At 50.9% G+C, this 23,681-nt stretch overlaps 1 protein-coding gene across 2 annotated transcripts in view; it reads right to left on the bottom strand.

Annotated features, from left to right (window-relative positions):
• The window catches only part of TPCN1 (two pore segment channel 1), a 63,407-nt gene extending 49,310 nt beyond the window's left edge, over positions 1–14,097 (bottom strand). Inside the window, exons 1-2 of one of the 2 annotated variants that reach the window (XM_053902063.1) lie at positions 13,913–14,097; positions 10,651–10,887 (exon numbers count right to left, since the gene is read on the bottom strand). In XM_053902063.1, coding sequence (XP_053758038.1) covers positions 10,651–10,762 — 112 coding nt within the window. In that variant the 5' untranslated portion in view covers positions 10,763–10,887; positions 13,913–14,097. The remainder of the gene's footprint in view (positions 1–10,650; positions 10,888–13,912) is intronic. The other variant, XM_053902064.1, reaches the window with a different exon arrangement.
• Positions 14,098–23,681: the final 9,584 nt, after the last annotated feature.

The raw sequence follows: 23,681 nt of genomic DNA, 5'->3' as shown, positions 1-23,681 counted from the left end.
TGATTGTAAGGGCTTGGCGTGGTGGGGCTAGGAAAGGCATGGGGGGGGGGGCAGGGCACAGCAGAATATACTCACCCCGATCTCACTCTTCCTTCACTAACTCCTTGCCCTTTTGTCAGACCCCGTCCCTGATGTTTCTAGAAGGCCCTCACCTATGCCCCAGGGCAGGGGACCCTGGGCGAGTACTCCTCAGTTCTATTTTGTCCAGATGTTTCCTGAGTGCCTAGCACGAGGCAGGCACAGCGCTGAGCCTCAGGACTGCGGATGACCCGGCCCCGGGGAAGTCCAGAAAAAAAATGCCAAACCTGGCTCCTGCCGCTACAGAATATCCTAGGAGTCCGTCTCCTCTCCAACCACCGCCCAATCTCCAGGGACAAAAGTCACTGCTATCCGGGGCTCACCCACCTCAGGGTTTCTAAGGAAGGATACCACGGTGGCTGGAGAAGGCATCCAGAGTTGGCAAGAGGTCAGAGGGAAGAGGTTTTGTCATCATGTCACCAAATACACATAGTAGCTCCTGTGCCCAAGTTCACAAACTCCTGCTGTTGGCATTCTAGGCTCTCCATAACATGGGTCTGCCTGCTCTGACCCAAATAATAATGGCCAACATCCAGCAAACGCTCAATCTGGCGTAAGGCACTGTGCTAATCGCCTGCTATATGCCATCTCGTTTAACCCACGGCCGTAAACAGCAGAGCCCATTCAAACTCAGGCGGTTTGAGAGCCTATACTCTTTTTTTTTTTTAACATTTATTTATCTTTGAGAGACAGAAAGAGACAGCACAAGCCGGAGAGGGGCAGAGAGAGAACGAGACACAGAATCCGAAGCAGCCTCCAGGCTCTGAGCAAGCTGTCAGCACAGACCCTGACGCGGGGCTCGAACCCACGAACAGTGAGGTCATGACCTGACCCTAAGTCGGACGCTCAACCGACTGAGCCACCCAGGTGCCCCCGAGAGCCTATACGCTTAACTACGGCCCACATCCGACGCGCCCCTAGCGTGCTGGCCTCTGGCCTGCACACGTCCTTCCCTCTGCCCGCGCCACTGCCCCTGCCCGTCTCCCCGGCATCCCCGATGCCACCTGTCCCCAAATGCCACCTGGCCACAGGCCCATCTGCTACTCCCTTAGATGACCCTCCGCTGTCATTTGCTCTCTTGACTCCTGCCACGGTGTCGTCGCTGCCACGGTAACCTACCACCGAAATTTACTCCAAAGGCAACAAACCCAAACACCTACAGGCCCCAGGCGGGTAACAAACCCAGGAAGCCGGGGTGTGTGAGGCCACAGGGGCTGTGTGCTCATTCTGTGACCAAGCATAATGGCTGCTTGATCACGCCACCCCTGGAAACCGTTCAGGCCGAACAAAACAGGTCCCACCGTGTCCCTGGGCTGCCACCATGTTAGCCAGTCTCCACGCCCAGCTCCAGCCACTCTCCACAGGGCGGCCTGAGCAAATTCTCCGACAACGCCCCTGAAACGTGACCGCGTCGCTCCCCCGCCAGAAGCACCCTCTCGGGCTTCTCCATCACCCAGGATGAGGCCCCAGCTCCTGAGGTGGACGGGGAGAGACCCTGTAAGATCTGGAGACAGTCTGTCCTCCCCACCCTCCAGCCCAAGCACCTCCCATACGCACCCACTCCGACACCTCCGGGCCTCTGCCCCCTGTTTCCTTCCTCTGGAACGGTCTTCCCCCCCCCTGCCGCTCTTACACTAGCTATTCAGTTGGTACTATATTTTTTAATATTTACTTTTGAGAGAGAAGAGAAAGACAGAGCATGAGCGGGGGAAGGGGCAGAGAGAGACAGGGAGACACAGAATCCGAAGCAGGCGCCGGGCTCCGAGCGGTCAGCCCAGAGCCCGACGCGGGGCTCGAACCCACGAACCGTGAGATCGTGACCTGAGCTGAAGTTGGAAACTTAAAACAACTGAGCCACCCAGACGCCCCTTCACTGTTACTTTTTTTTTTTTTTCTAATTTCTAACACCGGCCTGAATCTTTATTATACATCTCAAAGTCAAAGCCAAAAAAAAAAAAAAAATTCCCAGCCCCAGTTTGGATCAAATAGCTAAGAACAGAGAAGATGGTCTTAAAGTTGGACAGAATGCAAATGAAGAGAAAGAAAGGAAAATGGGCCCCCCAGCCGAGAGTTGCAAGAACTACAACCCAGAGGGAGGAAAGTATAAACAGAAGAGGAAGACAAAGGGGTTTGTAGGAGATGCGCCCACCTGCTCTGCCCTCTCATCCATATGTGCCCGGCCTGGCACGTCCGCCCCCGAGCTCCGGCCTCCATTCCACAGATGGATGAAATCTGGGCTTTCTTTAGGCAAATCACATGGAAGCAGAGAGCGAAATCCCCAGGGCCGTTCCAATTCCCACTGAATGCCACCCAAAGGTCAAGAATACTTCAAGGCCGTAGTTCCTTGGTCGGTTTTATACTGTTTCCTTATTTTGAAGTACTTTGTTCTGAACACAAAGCCAAGGCTGAATTCGTGTGTTCCGGCTCAGAGGTCATAGAGCAGCAGCCCAGTGACCAGATTGTATTCGGCCGGCTGTGTTTAAGAAATAAGAACGAGTTACCAATATTTAAAAATCAGAAGACTTCCAGGGCGCCTGGGTGGTTCAGTCAGTTACACATCTGACTTCAGCTCGTCACGATCTCACGGCTCGTGAGTTCAAGCCCCGCGTCAGGCTCTGTGCTGACGGCTCAGAGCCTGGAGCCTTGCTTCGGATTCTGCGTCTCCCTCTCTCTCTGCCCCTCTCCCGTGCTCACTCTGTTTCTCTCTCACAAAAAGAAACACTAAAAAAAGGTTTTTTTAAATAATAAAAATAGAAATCATAAGACTTCCGATTAAAAATGTAGGTTTGGACTTCTCCTGCAACACTGGAAAATGTGGTAACAACCTGCCTGTGATCCTGCGTGGCAGTGAGTGACCAAAGGGGCAGCCGCCCCTTACACAGCAGCACACACGCTCCCCAGCGTGCCCCAGGAGGAAGAACCACACGTTTTTACAGCTAGATAAGTCCTTCCCACAAAGAGCAAACAAGGCAAGAGGGACCCCAGTGCCAAAGAGAGCCCAAATTCCAATGACCTAACTCAGTTATCCAGTCCAAGGAACATTCTCCAGGGAGGGCCGGATGTGGGGTCCCCTGCCCCTGGAACCGTGACCTAAGGGGATTGCCCTCCTCACTGAGTCTCATTGAGTCTCATGCTCCAAAGCTGACTTTCCTTTGTCCTTCCTGTCTACTTCCCCAATATTGACTCCTAAGTTCTCAATTTCAGCCCAACCACCAGGATGTAAAATTGAGCCCAATGCCTGGGCACAGGAAGAGCGGAGGAACAGCAAACGTGGAAGAGAAAGCCACAGTTTTCTACGGGGTAGAGTCGTGGGTGTCCTTTGTGGTCTGGTTTTTCACTTGCCCACATTTTCCGGTCCCCTGTGATGATCCAATACAACTTGTACGATGAAACCCCATCGGCTGGGCTATTTTCTTTTAATTTTTTTATTCATGTTTGAGAGGCAGGGAGAGACACTGTGAGCGGGAGAGGGTCAGAGAGAGAAAGGGAGACACAGAATCCGAAGCAGGCTCCGGGCTCTGAACTGTCAGCACCGAGCCCGACGCGGGGCTCGAACCCACGAACCACGAGATCATGACCTGAGCCGAAGTCGGACGCTTAACCGACTGAGCCACCCAGGCGCCCCAGCTATGAGAAGGAGCTCCAGGTACGAAACTCCAATTTAGAATACCATGTCTGATAGGAAATAAAAGTTAAAAAACAAAAAACAAGATAAAGACAGAAACCAGCTTCCTTTTGGGAAAGAGAATTCAGCCTAAAATGCTGCCTCGTGCACAGAGTTCACTTCGTGGCATGTGGCACATCAGTTAAGAGCCTGAGTCCGGAGTCAGAAGACCTGCGTTCGATGCCGCCGGCACTTCTTGGCTGCGTGACCTCGGGTACGTTTCAACCTCCAAGAGCATCAGTTTGCTCTCCTGCTGACGAGGATCCTGCAAGCGCTGGGAGCACCCAGTGACGGCCGGCACAAGCGGAGTGCTCCTGGACACTGCCTGGCACATGGGAGGGGCTCAGTACCCGAGAGCCGTTACCAGAAGGGAAGGAGTTAAGAAATGTCCAAATCAAGGAGTTTACCCCAGCAAAGGGAGAACGGAGAGCTGCCTTGTGGGCTCCCCGAACGCAAAGATGGGATGGGGGCGGTCTGGGGACTGGCATCCCTCTCAGCGCTTCCTCTCAAGAGCCCGGGTTCCCTTCGAAGGTGGCCCCAGGGAGAGCACCGCACCCGGAAACCACCAGAGACATGCTGCTGTGAGCCATCTAAGCCCTCCCGGGTGCCCTCCCCAACTCGGAGGCTGAGAAGCTGACGGTTCTGGCTCACGGAGCTCCGGAGCAAACGTGAACTCAGACCTCCCCAAGGCGATGGGTACAGAGCGGGGCTCTCCAGCTCGCACCCAGCTGCCACCCGCGCCGTTTCGACGCGGCTGCTCTCTGCGGGCGGAGGGGAGAGATGGCATCTCATGGCAGGGGGGCCCGAGGCAACAGACAGGATCCCCCACGAAGACCGGGAGGGCTGAGGAAGTAAAAGGCTTCAAGTCTGGGTTAGATGGCTGCAACCCAGCATGCCGGGCGCTTGCTCATTTTAATTGGTGCCTCCGCCGGCCCGGTGACACCCGGCATTCTGCCTCGGCGAGGCCCCAAGAAAGCCAAATGCCCAGGCTCCCTGGGAGGCCGTGAAAATCTAATTGCTGCTTGGTCTCCAGCTGCCATGCTGCCTCCGCTTCCTGGCTTGCCGGCGGCCACCCGCTGTGCCAGGAGCGAGGCAAACAGGATTCAGATCCTGGCCTGGGTTCAGGACCCCTATATTCCACCGAAGAAGCCCCGTCTCTGGCCACGACAGTAACGCCTGCCTATGACTAGCCGAACACTCACCACGGGCGGCACACGTGTGATCTCACCAAATGCCCCCCAGCAACCCTCCTGGGAGATGCTAGCATGAGCCCACTCCACAGATGAGGACACTGAGGCTCAGAGAGGCTGAGATCCCTATTCAGGTAGGAGTGGAAGCCTGGAGCTTGACTCTCCGGAGCCCACGTGCTTAACCAGGCCACCATCCGGGGTATCACGGGTGACGAAAGCTACACGGGTCCCCTGGGCTGCATTCACTCTTTTCGGCAAGCATGCTGGAGACGCTCGGTCAGGGAGAGAACCGTCGGCACAGATTTCTGTTGATGGAGAGCCCACCTTGGGGGTGATCATCCTCGGGCGGACAGCCCCCACTGCTCTTTCCCAGCTCATCCTGGCTACACCTGCCCCCAGGCCAACAGCTCTGGCCCACCTTGCCTGAACGAAGACTGTGGAAAAGGAGCCAAGGGTGCCACATGTCGGCCCCTGTGGTGGGTGGGGGGAAGGGGGTGCACCTGGAGACAGGGGAGCAGTGGTCCTCTACGCTGCTAGACCTCACACCGAGTTAGGCAACTCCTGATGGCATGCCAGGCAACAGGGTGAAGGAGGAAGACGGGGCTCCTCTGCTCCGTCACCTTACGCCTTATCCCTGCATGGCCTGTCACCTGGAAACCATGGGCCACCAGCACCGAAGTAGCCTAGGAAGGAGCGCCTGGCTGGCTCAGTCAGTAGAGCATGCGGCTCTTGATCTCAGGGTCGTGAGTTCGAGCCCCACGTTGGGTGTAGAGATTGCTAAAATAAATAAACTTAAAAACAAACAAACAAACCCCAAAGTAGCTCATGAGACTAAGTGTGTCAGCCCCTCCCCTCGACCCTAATCCTTCTTACAACCCAGAGAAAGCAGCGAGTACAGGCCCATCTTAGGCAGCTGTTGGGTTAAAAGGCAATGAGAAGGCAAAAGGTGAGTGTGACCAGAATTCCCTTGGAAAATCCTTTGTATTGCCCACGGCGTTCACCCTCTACGGTCTAATGGCGGCCTAGACCGCTGCCTGATACACAATGCAGGCCACGAGCGATTTCTAAACCACGCTGTCACACGTCAGCCCCACTGACCATGTTCAAGGTTATTCCTAATTTCCAAGCTTTAAATACCTCTGCTTATACCTGCCTCCTTTATCAACCTGACATCTTCTGCCTGTGAGTCATCCGTTAGCATTTCGGCAGCCGCTCTTATAGCCCAGAGAGATGTCTGAATCTTGGATAAAATCCATTCTTGCCCACAAAGGGAAGAAAAAAAATCCCAACCCTTCAATTCCCTGCAAGGATAATATTCCAGCATAGGCCATCCCTAGCACAGGGTCAAAGGTCACAGGCAGCACAGCCAGGCTCCTGCATGGGAGGAGGAAAGGAAAAGGAAAGGAGTGTTACAGGCTGAACTGTGTCCCTCTAAAATTCCTATTTTTTTTTTGTTGTGTTTTGTTTTTTTACATTTATTTATTTATTTATTTTTGACAGAGAGAGACAGAGCACAAGCGGCGGAGGGGCAGAGAGAGAAGGAGACACAGAATCCGAAGCCGGCTCCAGGCTCCGAGCTGGCAGCGCAGAGCCCGACGCGGGGCTCGAACCCACAAAACGCGAGATCATGACCCGAGCCGAAGCCGGACGCTCAACCGACTGAGCCACCCAGGTGCCCCTAAAATTCCTATGTTGAAGTACTAACCCCCAGGACCCCAGAATGTGGCTGTGTTTGGAGACGGAGCTTTGAAAGCAGTAATTAAGGTAAAATGAGGTCATATGGCTGGGCCTTAAGCCAATCTGACTGGTGTCCTTGTAAGAATAGATTAGGACACAGACACACAGACTCGGGGACAAACATGTGAGGACACAGTCAGAAGGCAGCTGTCTGCAGGTAAAGGAGAAGGGCCTCAGAGAAAAGCTGATCCTGCCGCGGACGTGATGTTGGACTTCCTTCCGGCCTCCAGAACAAGGTTCACGGCCTTAGAAAGCTGGCTTGGTTCTCAGTGGCTCATGCCCACGTAGCTGCCAACTCCGCTGAAGGCCTCCGTCTAAATCCTGCCAACTCCTTAACACCGAAAGGGTTTACATCAGCCACGGACTGGGTGTCGATGGTGGGAGCCTCTAGGACAATCGGCTGTACTGGGGAAAATGAGACTCTGAGTGCGGGTTAGGAGAAAAGGCAGGGAGAGATACCGCCCGCCTCTGACCAGGTCCCTGACACCACTCCCACGAGCTAGCGATAAGGCCCCAGAAAACCCAATTAGGTTTTATTTCCACCATGAGCTGTTGAGTGCCTATGTACCGTAGGCATCGAGCTGGGTGATGCCAAGATGAATGGAACGCAGGGCCCAGCAGGTGATCAGACGGCTAAACAAGTCATTACCACGCAGTAAGCTACTTGCAATAGTGGGAGCCTCATCTAGACGCCAAAGCAGGAAAGGGCAGTGAGTGATTAGCCCTGTCAGGAAGGGGAGGTCCGGAGAAGGCTTCGAAGAGACGGGAGTATCAGCAGGATCTCCAAGACAGAACTGGAAGCAAGCAACAATGGCAGCAAACCAGAGGCTGGGCAGAGTCACCAGCAAGGCAGAGCGGCTGAAGAACGCATGGGCCTTTCACAGAGCCCGAAGCGGCCTGACACTGTGGCAAAGGCAGGAAAATGGGACCATTCAGGCAAGAAGGCACCGGGGCACACAAGGCCGAGGGCGCTGGCTAAAGAGTTTGGCCCGCATCCCGTAGGGGTCGGCAAGGTCCTGGGGGGCTGCGAGCTCGGGAAAGTACCGGGTCCGATTTGTGGTTCAGACAGACTGTTCAAGACCACGGGGACGGGGGGCTTTGGGGAGAAGGCCAATGCCAAAATCCAAGCATGAAATAACAAAGGCGTGAACTGAGGCGCAGTAGGTCTCCTCTGAAATCTCTTCTTTCCTCAGAGAGGCCCGACCGATTTGCCAGCAAGGCTTGGTGGGTTACACCCACCAGCTCTCGGAGGTTTGAGCAAATGATCTAGTAAGAGGGTGAGAGGGGAAACTGAGGCACCAACACACTGCACGGAAAGTACACTTTCCCTGGACCTTCCCTTTTTTTTTTTTTAATGTTTTATTATTTGGTTTTGAAAGGGGGGGTGGGGAGGGGCGGAAAGAGAGGAAGACACAGAATCCAAAGCAGGCTCCAGGCTCCCAGCTGTCAGCACAGAGCCTGACACGGGGCTGGAACCCACAAACCGCGAGATCATGACCTGAGCTAAAGTCAGGTGCTTAACCAACTAAGCCACCCAGGTGCCCCTATATTTCATTCTTCTTATACAGCCTAAAGGAGCCACCAACTTCACCTAGGTAAGAATAGCCTCACCAGGGGGCACCTGCATGGCTACATCGGTCGGCAGTCCGACTTCAGCTCAGGTCATGATCTCGAAGCTCCTGGGTTCAGGCCCCGCGACAGGCTCTGTGCTGACCGCTCGGAGCCTGGAGCCCGCTTCCGATTCTGTGTCTCCCTCTCTCTCTGCCCCTCTCCTGCTGGAGCACTGTCGCTCTCTCTCTCTCTCTCTCTCAAATATAAATAAACATTAAAAAAAAAAAAAAAAGAATAGCCTCGCCAGTGGCCCATCCAAGGTTGGTTTTATTGTCTACTTGGCCTATTTCCCACTCAAGCTCCGTCACTGGTTCCAAACCTGATCTTGACACAGAACTAGGTTGCTCTTCCCGCTGATCCGCAGGAGAGCTGAACACCCCGGCCATCAGCTGACACTATGCAAGGACTTAAAAGCGGCACTCACGACGATGACCAGGATTCCAATTTAGAATCCTGAGCTGGACTATTTCCAGAATGATCCACACCCTTAGCATGTCAACCACCCTCCCTTGTGGTCCATTCCCTTGTTGGCCATGGACGTGACCACCCCTTCGCTAGGGAGGATCCTACTTTCAAGCTGAGACGAGGTCACGTTCATTTACATCACTTTCTTCAAAGGACCTCACACAGGGTGTAGGGGCAGGTATCAGAGGGGCGTTACCGCTTACTAGCTGTCTGACTTGGGACAAGTCACTTAACCTCTGTGAGGCTGTTTCTTCCTCTGTAAATCTGGAAAGTGACAACACGCTCATCTTGATGACATTAATATATACAAATGCTAAGGGCCAGCACTCGCATTTATCAAGGGCTTGTGATGGAGAGGAAAAAAGGGAGAAGGAGGAGGAAGGGAGTCAGACAGTCCTGGGTTCAAATGTGACCTCAGCCACTTGCTTGGCTGTGTGACCCTGGGCATGTTATTTCACCTCTCGGACTCATGGTCTCCTCCTCCTTAAAATAGGAATAGTGCCTTTGCTACCAAAGGATCTTAGTTAAGATAACAGATAAGAGGAGCTTTCACACTCAGCTTGCTAGCTCTAGGGCATCTAAGAAGTGAGCCTGAAATCAGAGCCACTGATTTCTCAGCCCTGAATGGCACTTAGGGAAGAGATTGATAGTCTAACCTTCCTAGACCACCCAGATCTACCATGGAGATGGGGGGGTGGGGGTGGGGGCGGCGGACTGAATTTGCCAAGCAAGGAGAGGCCAGTTTACAGGGAGCCAGGCCTCCCGTCATAGTCTCAGCCACAGGAACAACGTTGTCCTTCATCATTTCCAAGGGGACGCTGCTGAGCTCCCTGCAACCTGACTGTGTTCTCTCTGGACAAAGGAGACGGAAGGGCCAGGCTCGTCTTTCCCGGGGCCCAAGTGTGTTCCCATGTGATCTGGAGGATAGCAATAGCCCTCTGTCCTGGCTCAGGAGCATGGCCAGCGGGCGGCACGTCCACTTGGTAAGGAGCTCCTAAAGCACTGACCCCTGACATCTCAGGACCCTCCACAAAACGAAAGTTTATTTTAAGCTCTCCCGGACACCAGGCCTGAGCATGCGAGGGAAATGGCTCCGGGACAAGGACCAGGAAGCTTTTTAAGGTCTCCCGTTCTGCCAGAAACACAATTAAAATGTAAAAAATTTAAAGCTCGCCTCTCTTGGGCTCACTTCATGCCAGGCTCTGGTTTAGAGGAAGACACAGAGCAAAACCCCAAACCCTCAAATCAATGGATCACGACAAATGCTCGCCCCGGCCTCCCTGCTTGTCCTGGGCAGCAGCAAGGGCCTGAGCACCCACGTGGAGAAGCACTCAACTCTGCTTTCCTGCCAAAGGTTTCGGGTTGGACAGAGGAGGCCAGGGTTGAAATCGGTGTCTTTCGCTTTTCTTTTTCCTTTTTTTTTTTTTTTTCTTTTTTAAGTAGGCTTCACGCCCAGCACGGAGCCCAATACGGGGCTTGAACTCACAACCCTGAGATCAAAACCTGAGCTGAGATCAAGAGTCGGATGCTTCACCAACTGAGCCATCCAGGTGCCCCTGTTTCTTTTTTTAACAAGGAATGGGGCAGGGAAGTTAGCCAAAGGGCCAGTTTGCCTGAGGTCCCCACCGAGCATCCACAAACAAAGCCAGGGTACCTCTAGTGCAAGGGGGGTAAGGCACTGAGAGCCCCGGGAGGGGAGGCTCCTCCCTGGAAGAATCCCTAAGCTGGGGGTGCAAGATTAGGACCCCACAGTCTCCTAGTACTTTCTGTGTCAGAACTCAGGGGTCAAATGCAAGGTCAGGCATTAGCACAGGTGCATCTATTACCAGACCACCAAGCCCACAACTCACCCCCTGAAACAGAAGAGCTGTGCCCCTCCCCCGGCACCCCCCCCCCCAGTCTTACTTCTGCGAGGCAGCTCCTCTTGGCCCAGGCCGTTGGAGGGAGCTAGTGGGGCACCGCCACCCTCATCCAAGGTCAGGATGAGGGGAACGTCGTCATCTAAACTCACAGCCATGTTCTCTTCTCCTGCAGCCCTCAGGATGCGATGTCCAGAGCTTTGAATAGTCTCTGCTTTGAGCTCTCATTCAAAGCCACTGGCCCAGAGGTACTTCCCAGAAATTCCTCCATCAGAGGCATCTTCTAGGTTTCGGGGGGGAGGGGGGGGTAAAAAGAGAAAAACAATTATTAAAATACAACCACTGATGAAAACATTCTGGAATCAGACAGTGGCAATGGTTGCATAACCATGCAAATGTACTAAAAAGTACGGAATTGTACCCTTTAAAATGGTGGATTTTTTTATGGTATGTGAATTCTATCTCAATAAAGGGTATTACAGGGGTGCCCGGGTGGCTCAGTCGGTTAAGCGACCGACTTCAGCTCAGGTCATGATCTCATGGTTCATGGGTTTGAGCCCCGCGTCAGGCTCTGTGCTAACAGCTCAGAGCCTGGAGCCTGCTTCAGATTCTGTGTGTGTGTGTCTCTCTCTCTGTCCCTCCCCCGCTCCCTCTCTCTCTCTCAAAAATAAATAAACATTAAAAAAAACTTTTTTTAAATAAAAAATAAATAGAGTATTACAGTAATAGCATTAAAGTATGGCAGGGAACTGTGTAAGAACAAATACTGAAAATTTAAGCATAATTATGTTTGGAGATTGAGATTATGGCTAATATGTTCCACCACCTCCATCCCTCTTGACCCTTGTTTATGTGTTTTGTGAAGATTTTCGACTTAAAAAAAAAAAAACCAATAATAGTAGTTAATACTCATTGAGCATTTACTATGTAGCAGGGGTTTTCTAGCAATTTTTAAGTAAAGCTGATTGAAACTTCATTAATAGTAAGTAGGATTTTCTTTTTAAGTTTATTTATTTTGAGAGAGAGACAGAGCAAGCGGGGTAGGGGTGGGGGCAGGGGGGAGGCAGGTAGGGGAGAGAGAATCCCAAGCAGGCTCCCCTACTGTCAGTGCTGAGCTGGACGCGGGGCTTGAACTCACAAAGGGTGAGATCGTGTCCTGAGCCGAAACCAAGAGCCTGACGCTTAACCGACTGAGCCACCCGGGAACCCCGCAAGTTATTAACCCCCGTACTAGCCCCCATTACAGAACGAGAGACTTCCGGCTCAGAGACATTAAGTGACTTGACCAAGAACCCACAGCTCGAAAGCCAAACTTTGAACTACACGGTCTGGCTCCGGACCGGTTACCCCAGCCACCGCACTACAATTTCTCCCAGACCCAGCCTCGGGGTTTACACAGCACCCAGCTTCAAAGACGTGCAGAGTCAGCATGCCAGATCACCCACACTTGCCCATATCATTCTTATATAAGCATTATTCTCCTAGATTTAGGTGTTTCGGGAGGAAGGAGACGAGCATTTTTTTAAATGACATCGCGGCGTCACACAGCAAACGGCACTCATCCTGGACTCCCCATTTAGAACCCACAGAACTAGCCCGTTGCGGTTCCTATTTATACACATTCCCGCTTCCGCTGAGTGGGACCAAAAGCGAAGACTCAGCAGATCTGACGGCAGACCTTTGAACTTAAAGACGGCAGCAGGTTCCTTCCTCAAGCCGAGGCCTTCTGGGCCCCATCAAGTCTGTCTCCAAACTAAACCACTAAAGGGCAAGCCGGCCATTTGCTTCTTCCACACGCCACCAGCAAAACCCTGGGCAAGTTCCTGCGCGTCAACATCTTCTTAAAAGTAGGCAGTGAAAGTGAGCGCCATTCTATTGGTTAAGCCCGGAGCGCTCTGCCCAGCCAACTTCCTGTGCGACTTTTTTAAGTGTCCCCCCAAATCCGGGGATTAATTTTGCTTGGAAACCTCAACAGTGGAGAACGCAAGGGAGGAAATCCCAACTGAGACGCCGCCACTCGGGCAGTCTTGCGCAGCAGCGTGTGTTTTATTTGTTTTCTCTTCCGTTTAACTTTTCACCACAGGTATTTTCAAACATATTCGAAAATAGACCGAATATGTAAATGAACTTCCTTGCATCCCTCGCGCAGCTTTGACAGTGATCAACGTCTTCTCATTCTCTCCCTGCCATTTACTTTGTAGGTGAGAGGATCTACCAACCTTCTCAACTCATCAAGAAGAGGTTTCTAAATTTTTTTTTTTTTTTTATCATTGCTATCATAATGGCTAGAGGTTTTTATTTTAACTGTTTAATATAGGACTGCTTGCTAACAATGCATGCGGTATGTGAGTTCTGTGGGTCTCTACCAGGCTGATTTGGGCCCTCGGGGGACACCAGTAACATACGGAGACATTTTTGATTATCATAACTAGGGGGGAGGGGTGCTAGTAGGTAGAGGCCAGGGGTGCTCCTAAGCAGCCACCCTGCAACGCACAGGCGAGACCTGCCACAACGTCGAAATATGTGGCTCCAATGTCAACAGTGCTGCTGTTGAGAAATCCTACTTAGCTAATATCCCCACTTCACAGATGGGGAAAACTGGGGCTCAGAGGGGCTAATTTACCCTGCCTTTTATAAGCAGGGAGGTGGTAAGAGCCCAGATTTCAACAGCTCGATCTCAGGCTGTCTGAATGCGGGGGCCCTCCCCACTCAACCATTACCATCTACCTCCTGCCAGAACCAGACCAGCAATTTGAACTCCAGCCCATCATTTTGCAGAGAGGGGAAAAGTGAGGCCCACAGGGGAGCAGGGACTGGCCCAAGGTCACACAGTGCAGGGCTCCTGAGTCCCAGCCCAGTGCTCCTTCGGCGGGCTCTGCTCCTCCCTCTATAGAGGACCCAGTAAGGGTCATCCGTGGGGACAGGTCCCAGGAAAGCGGGCCAGCAGCCATCCAGACTCAGGCACGAGACCCTGCGGGTGGGGCGCCTGAGGGCGCCAGGGAGCCGAGCAGATGGCGGGGTCGGGTGGGGGACAAGGAATGCGGGCTCCAGCTCCACGTGCTCCCGGCTCTGGTCCGGGCCCCAACTTGGGGGTCGCCCCAGGAAGCCGGGAGCGAGGAGAGGGGGCGCCAAGCACCGGCCTGGGCTGGAGGGAGAAAAGCGCGGCGATGACTTCCCGAAGTCCCTCTGGGCCCGCCCTGCCCGCCTCCCACAGCCCAGAGCGCGGCGCAACCCCTTACTCCATGCCCTCTGACCCCTGGCCCCTGCCCTCTCCGTCAGGCCATCGCTCGCACCCCTCAGATTCTTACACGCGCCGCCCCAGCAACCCGGACCGCGCGCCGGGGTCCGCACCGCGCAGCCCAGCCCGCCGGCGCCGCCGCCGCCGCCGCCGCCAAAGCCCCGAGCCTGGAGCTGTTGCAGCCGCCGCAGGCGCCGCCACTTCAGCCGCTGCCACCACGGCAGCTGCGCCAGCTCTCTCCTCCGCCGCTTACCGTCCCTTCAACCCCCCGGCCCCGCCCCATTCCACCTCTTTGCCGCGGCCTATTGGCTACCCAGGCAGCATGATGAGCTCTGATTGGGCAAGCTTCACGTCCTTCCCCAGTTCTCGCCCGCTGCTGATGCAGGATCCCCTGCCCACCTCCTTGGGAAGAGGTGGGACAAAGAAGCTCCGCCCCTTTCCCCACCCACCCCACCCCCGCCTTCCTCATTCAGCCCAACCCAGGGAGACTCGCGGGCCTTTTCATTGGCGGAGGGTCAGAGAGGCGGTACTCCTGATTGGTCAGGCCTCAGGAGGTGGGGCGGATTGAGCGAAACAAGGAATGGAATGGTGAAAAAGAAAGTCAGTCAGACGCCGAGTCCCTCCTTCAGTGATTGGCGGGTAACCTAGCAACGCAGGTACAACGGAGTTAAGTAACTGCGTTGAGAAACCAGGGCGCTAGGAGCAGGTGAGTGACCCCGGTGGGGAAGGGCCGGGAATGAGCGGGAGATGGGGAATAGGATCCAGTCCGCTATCATTTGGTGCCTGAGGAATCAGTAGCCCGCACCGCGATGCTGTCCCTGCCCCCAGAACCCTGCTGTCCAGCCCCTGCCTCTGTCCGGGCCTCCCTCTCCACTGCCTTCAAGGAGTACTGGGCATCTTCTGTGTCCTTGCTTCTACTCTGCCTCCCCGCTCACCATCTTCACATCCCCGCTTCCCCATCCTTAATACGTGGATGATACTAGTCAAGTGGAGTCACATCCTGGTTAACTAAGTTCAAGTCAAACATAGGTGATGGGGATGAGAGGGTAGTTTACAAGTTCCCTACCATTTCGCCCAAAGGCCATGCATTCCAGGAGGAGCATGCAAATCATCTCACTTGGGTGTGTTCAGATTAGGCCCTTTCGATTATATCATTGTTTTCCTGTTGTGCTAACGACATAACTTAATTCCCATTCTTGTCCTTAAAATGTGATTTCGTTGTGCATACTTCATTCAAAGGGTTAGTTGTTAAGGATTAAATGAATTGAGGCAACGAAAAGCTTGGCATGGAGCTGAGCAACGTAGTAAGTGCTCAGCAAACAGTGGCAATTTCTTTTCTTCCGAAAGCACATTTGTCCATTTGTCTTCCTGCTTCAAATGGATCAGAGGGAGTCGTTTTGTTCCATATCTCAAATATTCATAAGTGTTCACCAAATGCCTACTACTGGGTGCTGGGGTAGAGAAAACAGCAACAACAACAACAACAACGGAAACTAATTCCTGCATTCATGGAGCTTGTCTAATGTGGGAGATAGTCATTAATCTAGTAATATACAGATGAATGTAAAAGTACACCTGTGCAGGTGCATTTCTAGAACGGTGGAGCATGGAGGACGACAAATCCTTTCCTCAAAGAGCAACTGTAGCCCATCAATGGATAAATGGATTAAAAAAAAAAACAAAACACGCACAATGGAATATGATTCAGCCCGTAAAAGGGATGAAATTCTGATAAATGCTACAAGGACCATGGAGATCTAATGCTAGGTGAATATAAGCAAGCACAAAAGGACCACTATGTATGATTCCACTTATATAAGATACATAGAATAGTCGAATTCATACAGACAGAAAGAATAGCGGAACGAAATAATGATACATGCTACAACATGGTTGAACCTCAAAACCACTATGCCAAGTCAGGTCCATTGGCACCACTGACACTTCGGGATAGACGATTCTTTGTCGTAGAGGGCCATTCTGTGCAGGGCAGGATGTTTTAGCTTTATCCCCAGCCTCTACCCACTGTATATGCCCGTAGCGCCCTCTCCCAGCTGTGACAACCAAATATATATCCAAAGTATTGTCAAATGTCTCCTGGAGGCCAGAGTCACCCCTCCTTAAAAACTACTGCGCTGGGGGGCGCCTGGGGGGCGCAGTCGGTTGAGCGTCCGACTTCGGCTCAGGTCACGATCTCGCGGTCAGTGAGTTCGAGCCCCGCGTCGGGCTCTGGGCTGATGGCTCAGAGCCTGGAGCCTGTTTCCGATTCTGTGTCTCCTTCTCTCTCTGCCCCCCCCCCCCCATTCATGCTCTGTCTCTCTCTGTCCCAAAAATAAATAAACGTTATAAAAAAAAAAAACAAAACAAAACTACTGCGCTGGGGCTCCGGGGGGTGGGGGGGGGGCTCAGTCAGCTGAGCATCCGACTCTTGATTTCAGCTCAGGTCATGATCCCAGGGTCGTGGGATTGAGTCCCGAGTGGAGCTCTGCATTGAGCGTGGAACCTACTTAAGATCCTCTCTCTCTCTCTCTCTCTCTCTCTCTCTCTCTCTTTTTTCCTCTCCCTCTGCTCCCCTCTTCCGCTCACACACTCTCTCTCCCTCAAATTGAAAACAAAATTACTGAGCTAAGCACAAAGTCAGATACGAACGATTTCATACTGTATGATTCCATTTATATGATTTCATTTGTATGATATATCCAGAAAAGTTAAATGTGGGAATAGAAATTGTTTGCAAATTAGCTCATGGGAAGTTGGGGGGAAGTGATAGAAATTTTGTGGTGATGCGGCATAACTTTGGACATTTACAAACAAGTCATGGAGTGGTACAATTACAATGGGCAAATCTTAGGGGATGTAAATTATACCTCAATAGAGTGTAAAAAAAAATTACACCCATGATAAGTACCATGCAGAAAAGGTACAGAGGGTTTCCACAGATCACAGTGCCCTCTCTGTTCCAGTCTGGGGAGAGGTAGCCATTGAGCTGAGACTTGAAGGTTGAGAAAGAGCTAATCTAGGGGTTGGGAAATGGTTTCTGGGAAAAGGAACATCGTGTGTGAAGATCCTGCTGCTTTCAACACTTTATTTTTTTTTTTTAATTTTTTTTTAAGTTTATTTATTTTTGAGACAGAGAGAGACAGAGCATGAACAGGGGAGGGTCAGAGAGAGGGAGACACAGAATCGGAAGCAGGCTCCAGGCTCTGAGCTGTCAGCCCAGAGCCCGACGCGGGGCTCGAACTCACGGACCGCGAGATCGTGACCTGAGCCGAAGTCGGACGCTCAACCGACTGAGCCACCCAGGCGCCCCTGAACACTTTAGAGACCAGTGTGGCTGCAGCAGAGTGAGGGCAGGAGGGCTTTGAGGGATGGCTGGTCGGGGAGATTGAAGCCAATCAGAACAAATCTCATTAAAAGAGTGAAGGAGCTTCAACCTTCTCACTCTGCTTGCCCTCTGTCCCTGCCACGGCTTCAGTCACCATCGGTGCAGTAACAGCTCTCACATTTCTGGGTCTTTCTGGGTCTTTCTTAAAATCTACTCCAGGGGCGCCTGGGGTGGCACAATCAGTTAAGCATCCAACCCTTGGTCTCAGCTCGGGTCATGAGCTCACAGTTCGTAAGTTCAAGCCCCATATCGGGCTCTGCGCTGATGGTGTAGGGCCTGCTTGGGACTCTGTCTCTCCTTCTCTCTGCTTCTCTCTGCCCCTACCCTGCTTGTGTGCTCGCTCTCTCTCTCTCTCTCTCACCAAAACAAATTAAATTAAAATTAATTAATTACATTGAATAATTAAAAACAATAACAATAAAACACAAAATCTACTCCAGATATCAACCACTCCGCCACATTTCACAGATGTCCCACCCAGGTGGCTGCTAGTCTATACATATATCGTGCCTAGAAAGAGGCGCCCCCTCCAGGCACACACAACCCCACAGTTGGTAAATGGATAGCACGTTCTGCCATCAGTAAACACCCCAACCCCTCAACGCCTGCTTCTCTGCCAGTGTTCACCTTTTGGGTAAACACGGAAACAATCCGTCAGGCAACCTGAGCCAGGACTCTAAACGCCATCCCCCACTTCCTTCTCCCCCAGCCCCCACAGCCACTCCTTCATCTCATCCCACTGATTCGCCTGCTCGGTGTTCCTAGGGCCCATCCACTGCTTTGTCTCTGGTTGAGGCCACCCACGTCTCTTCCCTAGACACCGTGACAGCCTTCCAAACCTGATCCTTCTGTCTCCTTGCCCCTGCCAACCCTTTCACCACAATTATCCAGGCAGTAGATCTCGTCTCGTCGCTCACTCCCTGCTTAAAACTCCTCCCCCAGCCTTTCATGTCTCCTCTTGAGCAATGAGGGAAGATGCCACGGTTGGATTTTCTAACCAATCAAGTTAGGATGACTTTCTTATTCCCTGCCCCACCCCCCCACCCCCAAAGTAAGGTTGTCGACGGGAAGTGAAAATAGAAGGATAGCCAGATGACCAGGCTGGGACACGACCAAAAAGGACTGAAAATGGCAGGAAAGGCAGACTTGAGAAGGGGTGAGGTCTGAGGTCACTGTTCATGCCTCGTCTGGACATACACAAGTTGTTGCTAGAAGGCAAGAATCTGCCCCACCATTCCCTCTCCCAGACTGCACCCTCCACCCAGAAAGCCCCAGACAGCCTTAGATTGGAAGCAGTGGGGCGACAGAGACCCAACATCAGTTTCCCTGCCTACGGGCTGGATAGGCTGTCCAGGGCATTTGCCCTACCCCTGAGCAAGGCATCCCTCCGGAACATTCTAGGCGCACGTGGTCAGATGTAAATGCCATGGTTTTAGCTTGGGTTTTCACTTCATTTACAGTGAAAAATGGAAAAGGCTGAGTCTTCCTTGCTCTGTGCTAAATTCCTCCCCCCCCCCCCCACACACACCTTTTCCCTAGGAGACAAGAACTCAGAGCAATGAGGCACCACCTGATTTATGCTTCAACATATAATAATTATCACTCCCCTTTGAAGAGGGCTTTTAACCCTCAACAGGGCTTTCTCATCTAGTAGATCAGCGCCCCTCCACCCAGTTGCCTTTTGATGTGGTTTGGACAAGTACTGTATCCCCAGATGCCAGAGAGATAAGGGACGTGCTCAGACTTATTCCAAGAGCTCCAACAGGGAGACTCATGCAGCTGGGTCTCCTGACACTCGGCTCGTGAACCCGATCTTGATTTCGTAACCGATGGAAGCTTTCGATGGCACGGATGTCAGCTCGTCAGACAGAGCTGAGCTGGCCAGGGACAGGCCTTCCTTCGAACCTGGATAGAGCGCTGGACTTGGGGGTGGGGGTGGGGGGAGGCAGGAATTTTATAGAAGAGCAAGGCCACTGTGGTCTAGGCCAGTGATTCTCCACCAGGGGCATCCCCCGACCTGCCACCCTCACCATGTGGGGATATTTGGCAATGTCTAGAGACATTTTGTCTCCAACTGGTCAGAATCGGTGATGAGAAAAATGTGCTACCTGCATCGAATGGGTAGAGGCCAGGGACGCTGCTACAGGGGGCGCCTGGGTCACTCCGTCCGTTAGGCATCGGACTTTGGCTCCGGTCATGATCTCACAGTTCATGGGTTGGAGGCCCACGTCGGGGTTCTGGGCTGACAGCTCAGAGCCTGGAGCCGGCTTGGATTCTCTGTCTCCCTCTCACTGCACCTCCCCCACTCACGCTCTGTCTGTCTGTCTGTCTGTCTGTCTCTCTCTCTCTCTCAAAGATAAACAGAGAAAGAAAGAAAGGAAAAAAGAAAGAAAGAGGGAGGAAGGAAGAAGGAAAGAAAGGAAAAAAAGAAAGAAAAGAAAGAAAGAAAAAGAAAGAAAGAAAAAGAAAGAAAGAGAAAGAAAGAAAGAAAGAAAGAAAGAAAGAAAGAAAGAAAGAAACCTTGTCCCAGACTGATATTTCCATACAAGGCAAATGGTATTGCATGCGAACAGGTACGTGTGCACATAACCCTACTTCTCCCTTCAGGCCCTGGTTAGTGGAACTGAAAGGAAATGTGATTGCAAATCAAGATGATTTGAAATCAGGGGAAAGTATCTCTTTGACCTTAGCTTTCAAATAATAGCAGCACGTTATATTCTACAACCAATCAAATGCCTTTAGCGAGGGGGTGGGGGGGGTGGCTTTCCAACACAGATTTTTTTTCCCTTTAACCACAAACCAAAGAAATACATTTTCCTTCTCTGCTCAGCACACACGTGTTAATAACACATGAATACTTAACTACACGCCACGCACTCTAATAGTTCCCATTCTATTTCATTTATTTTTAACGCCAGTCCCAACTGGCGAATTGATTTCACTACTCACCGAAGGGTCGTAATCCTTGGTTTAAAAAAGACACTTCTTGAACGTAATCAAGCAGTGAGGAAAAACCAGTGTTTCGCATTTGATAAGATTAGGATTTAAATATTTTCTTAGGTGGAGGAAGTTTATTTTAGAAGAATCTAAATGCACCACTAGGAAATTCTTCCTTTTGTCTCAAACAGCCACAGTGATACTACCCACAGTTGAATATAACCAGAAATAAACACGTCTAAAATGACATTTAACCAAAGGAGGAATTAAAAATCATGATGAATTAATTTGTAAGGAGGAGGAGACAGGAAACGGGACTCCAGTCCTCCTTCATCACCAACAGCAAAATGAAAATAATGTAGAAATCAGTCGAATTAAAACAAACAGTAGGGGTGCCTGGGTGATTCAGTCCATTAAGCAGCCAACTCTTGGTTTCATCATGGGTCCTGATCTCACATTCCAAGAGTTCAAGCCCCACATCGGGCTCTGTGCTGGCGATGTGGCACCCGCTTGGGATTCTGTCTCTCCCTCTTTCTCTGCCCCTCTCCTGCTTGTGCCCCCCCCCTCCTTAAAATAAATAAATAAATAAACATTAAAACAATTTTTTAAAACAGTAAAAAAGAGTCAAAAGTCGTTCCATTTTGGCACTTTATAAACCCTTCTGCATACTGAGGAAAAATACATCTTCTATTTTAAGAAGTATTCAAATATTAATACTAAACCATAGGGGCGCCTGGGTGGCTCAGTTGGTTAAGCATGTGACTTCGGTTCAGGTCGTGATCTCACAGTTTGTGAGTTCAAGCCACATGTCAGACTTTATGCTGACAGCTCAGAGCCTGGAGCCTGCTTCCGATTCTGTGTCTCCCTCTCTCTCTGCCCTTCCCCTGCTCGCCTTCTCTCCCTTTCTCAAAAAAATAAATAAACATTAAAAAATACTAAGTTATATTATTTTTGAAATCATAATAAAAGTAATAAAAGCTAGACATTATTTTTTTAACGTCTATTTATTTTTGAGAAACACAGAGAGAGAGCACGCACAAGCAGGGATGGGGCAGCGAGAGAGAGAGAGAGAGGGAGACACAGAATCCAAAGCAGGCTCCAGGCTCCGAGCTGTCAGCCCAGAGCCCGACACAGGGCTTGAACCCATGAATCGTGAGATCATGACCTGAGCCGAAGTCGGACACTTCACCGATTGAGCCCCCCGGGCGCCCAAGCTGAACATTATTGAGCCAGGATTTCATGTCGTACTCATGACAGTTCTATTGAGTATGGGTTCCCTTACTATCCCCATTTTACAGATGAGGAAGCCAAAGCTTAGAGGGTTTGATCGACTTGCCCAAAGCCACACAGCAAGGATCTAGAACCCACAAACTTAATCACTGTGTGTGGTAGGCTCATGTTTTTCTTTTCTCCTTCACCAATGAGGAGATAAGGGCCCAGAAGGTCAAGTGAACTTGCCCAGGGCTGTAGCTATGGCCAATGTCCAGTAGAGAGCGTTCATTAAAACCAACAGTTTAGAAATCTGTCCCCAGGAGCACATTGCCTCCCAGCCTCCGTCACCACTCAGTGCCCTCTGTCTCCAAAGCACAGGGTAACGTTGGAGCCCACAGCCATGAAGTCATCACGGCAGATGAGATTCCGTCTGTTATCCGTTAATGCCTCCAGCGTTCGCTGCTAACAGCTCCAGCCTGGGAATCTTTTGCAAACCAGATATAACCCCCAAAACACAGGTTCTCCGAAAGGACATGAGAGGATTGGGTAATATTTCAAAAGTGGTGATAGAAAAAAAAAAACAAAAAACAAAAAAACTACGAAAAAGAAAAAAACAAATTGGATTTAAATCTTTTTATTTTAAAATTCCAAGCCCCGAGTACAGGGATGGGAAACAAATAGGCCAAACGCTGGCCCACAGTTTTCATTCTTAAAATATGACGCTATCTTCTGGTTCTAATTCAGGACATAACGTATTTCGTGAAGTAACATTATCATATGATGCCAACAGTTCCTTGTGAGGAAATGGGCTGGATTTGCCGTCTCTTCTCTTATTCCACAGTGATTTGTTGAGTGTCCACTACGTGATCTTGGCTTGGGACAGCAGTCTCCGTCATGGATTCTCTACCCCTTTCCAGCCGCTCACTCTCTCCGCTCTAGACTTAGAAGGCTCAGATAAAGCATACAGAGTTCTGAAGAAAGCTATTTGCATGGCTGCCAGACCAGTGGGATCTCCTGAGACTAAAAGGGAAATTCCTGCTGTTTCAAAGGCAAAACCTCTGCCTATTACCCCAGCAAGTAGGTGGTGAGATCAGAACTAAGTGGCCAGGAATCCCTTAGCCATCAAAGATTTCTTTGAATCCCAAGAAGGAGCTCAGGTTAAGAATGAAGCAGAGAGTGATGGGTCCTAAGGGCCTGGGGTGGGTGGCAATTGTAAAGCTCAGAAACGGGACAGAGCTGTCAAAAGTACATGAAATCAGGGGCGCCTGGATGGCTCAGTTGGTTAAGCTTCTAACGTTAGCTCAGGTCACGAACTCGTGGTCCGTGAGTTCGACACCCACATCAGGCTCTCCTAACAGCTCAGAGCCTGGAACCCGCTTCAGATTCTGTGTCTCCCTCTCTCTCTGCCCCTCCGCGGCTCACTCTCACTCTCACTCAAAAATAAACATTAAAAAAAAATTTTTTTAAGTACTTGAAATCAACTACACAAATCGTGAAATCCACAACATGGTCTTATTCGATCTGAAATTGGGCGGGAACTGCAAATTCTCCACTAGGGTAGGAAGTAAAAACAAATAGCATCTCTTGTGAAAACTTCCCTTTGTCATCTCCACCTCCAACCATATTTCCCACCCCAAACCATTCCTCCTTAGCTCTCTCCCATCTAAACCACAAGCAGCCTTTTTTGTCTAGTCATGGGAAGTAGCAGGAATGGAGCCAGGAAAGCAAAAAAAAAAACAAAAAAAATCTCAGTCGAAGCTACGAATCACTGAGGAAATATTTAGTTGTCTAGGAATGCACGTACTAGGAATTTTAAACAGTAGGCTGGTACTATAAGAGAGGGTGCGTTCAGTTCGTTTTGTTGGTTCAACGATACTTTTTGGAAGAGATGTATGCACGTGGCACTAACACCACTTACATTGATTCTCATGGTGAGAAGCCTATGCTGAAGATCCTTTCCAATGACATCAATGAGAAAATCTGAGTTTGGTGTTAATAAGTCTTTTGTATGTTAGCCTTACATCCGGCAACTTGGCTATAATTGTGCGATTCCAGGAGCGTGTATAGAGATTCTTTGGGATTTTCTACATACGTAATCGTGTTATTTGCAGACAAAGATGGCTTTATTTCTTCCTTCCCAATCTGTATACACTTAATTCCTTTTCTTGTCTTATTGCATTAGCCGGGACTTCCAATATGGTGTTAAACAGGGAGCGTAAGGGGGGATATTCTCGCCTTGTTCCTAACCTTAGGGAAAAAAACGTCTAGTTCCTCGCAATCGAGTATGATGCCAGCTGTAGGGCTT

The sequence above is a fragment of the Panthera pardus genome, unplaced genomic scaffold (genome assembly GCF_024362965.1).
Source record: "Panthera pardus isolate Hobbes unplaced genomic scaffold, ASM2436296v1 HiC_scaffold_15, whole genome shotgun sequence".
In the NCBI taxonomy this organism is placed as follows: Eukaryota; Metazoa; Chordata; class Mammalia; order Carnivora; family Felidae; genus Panthera; species Panthera pardus.
The sequence above is the reverse complement of the archived record's forward strand: the minus strand, read 5'-3'. Positions and strand labels throughout refer to the sequence as shown.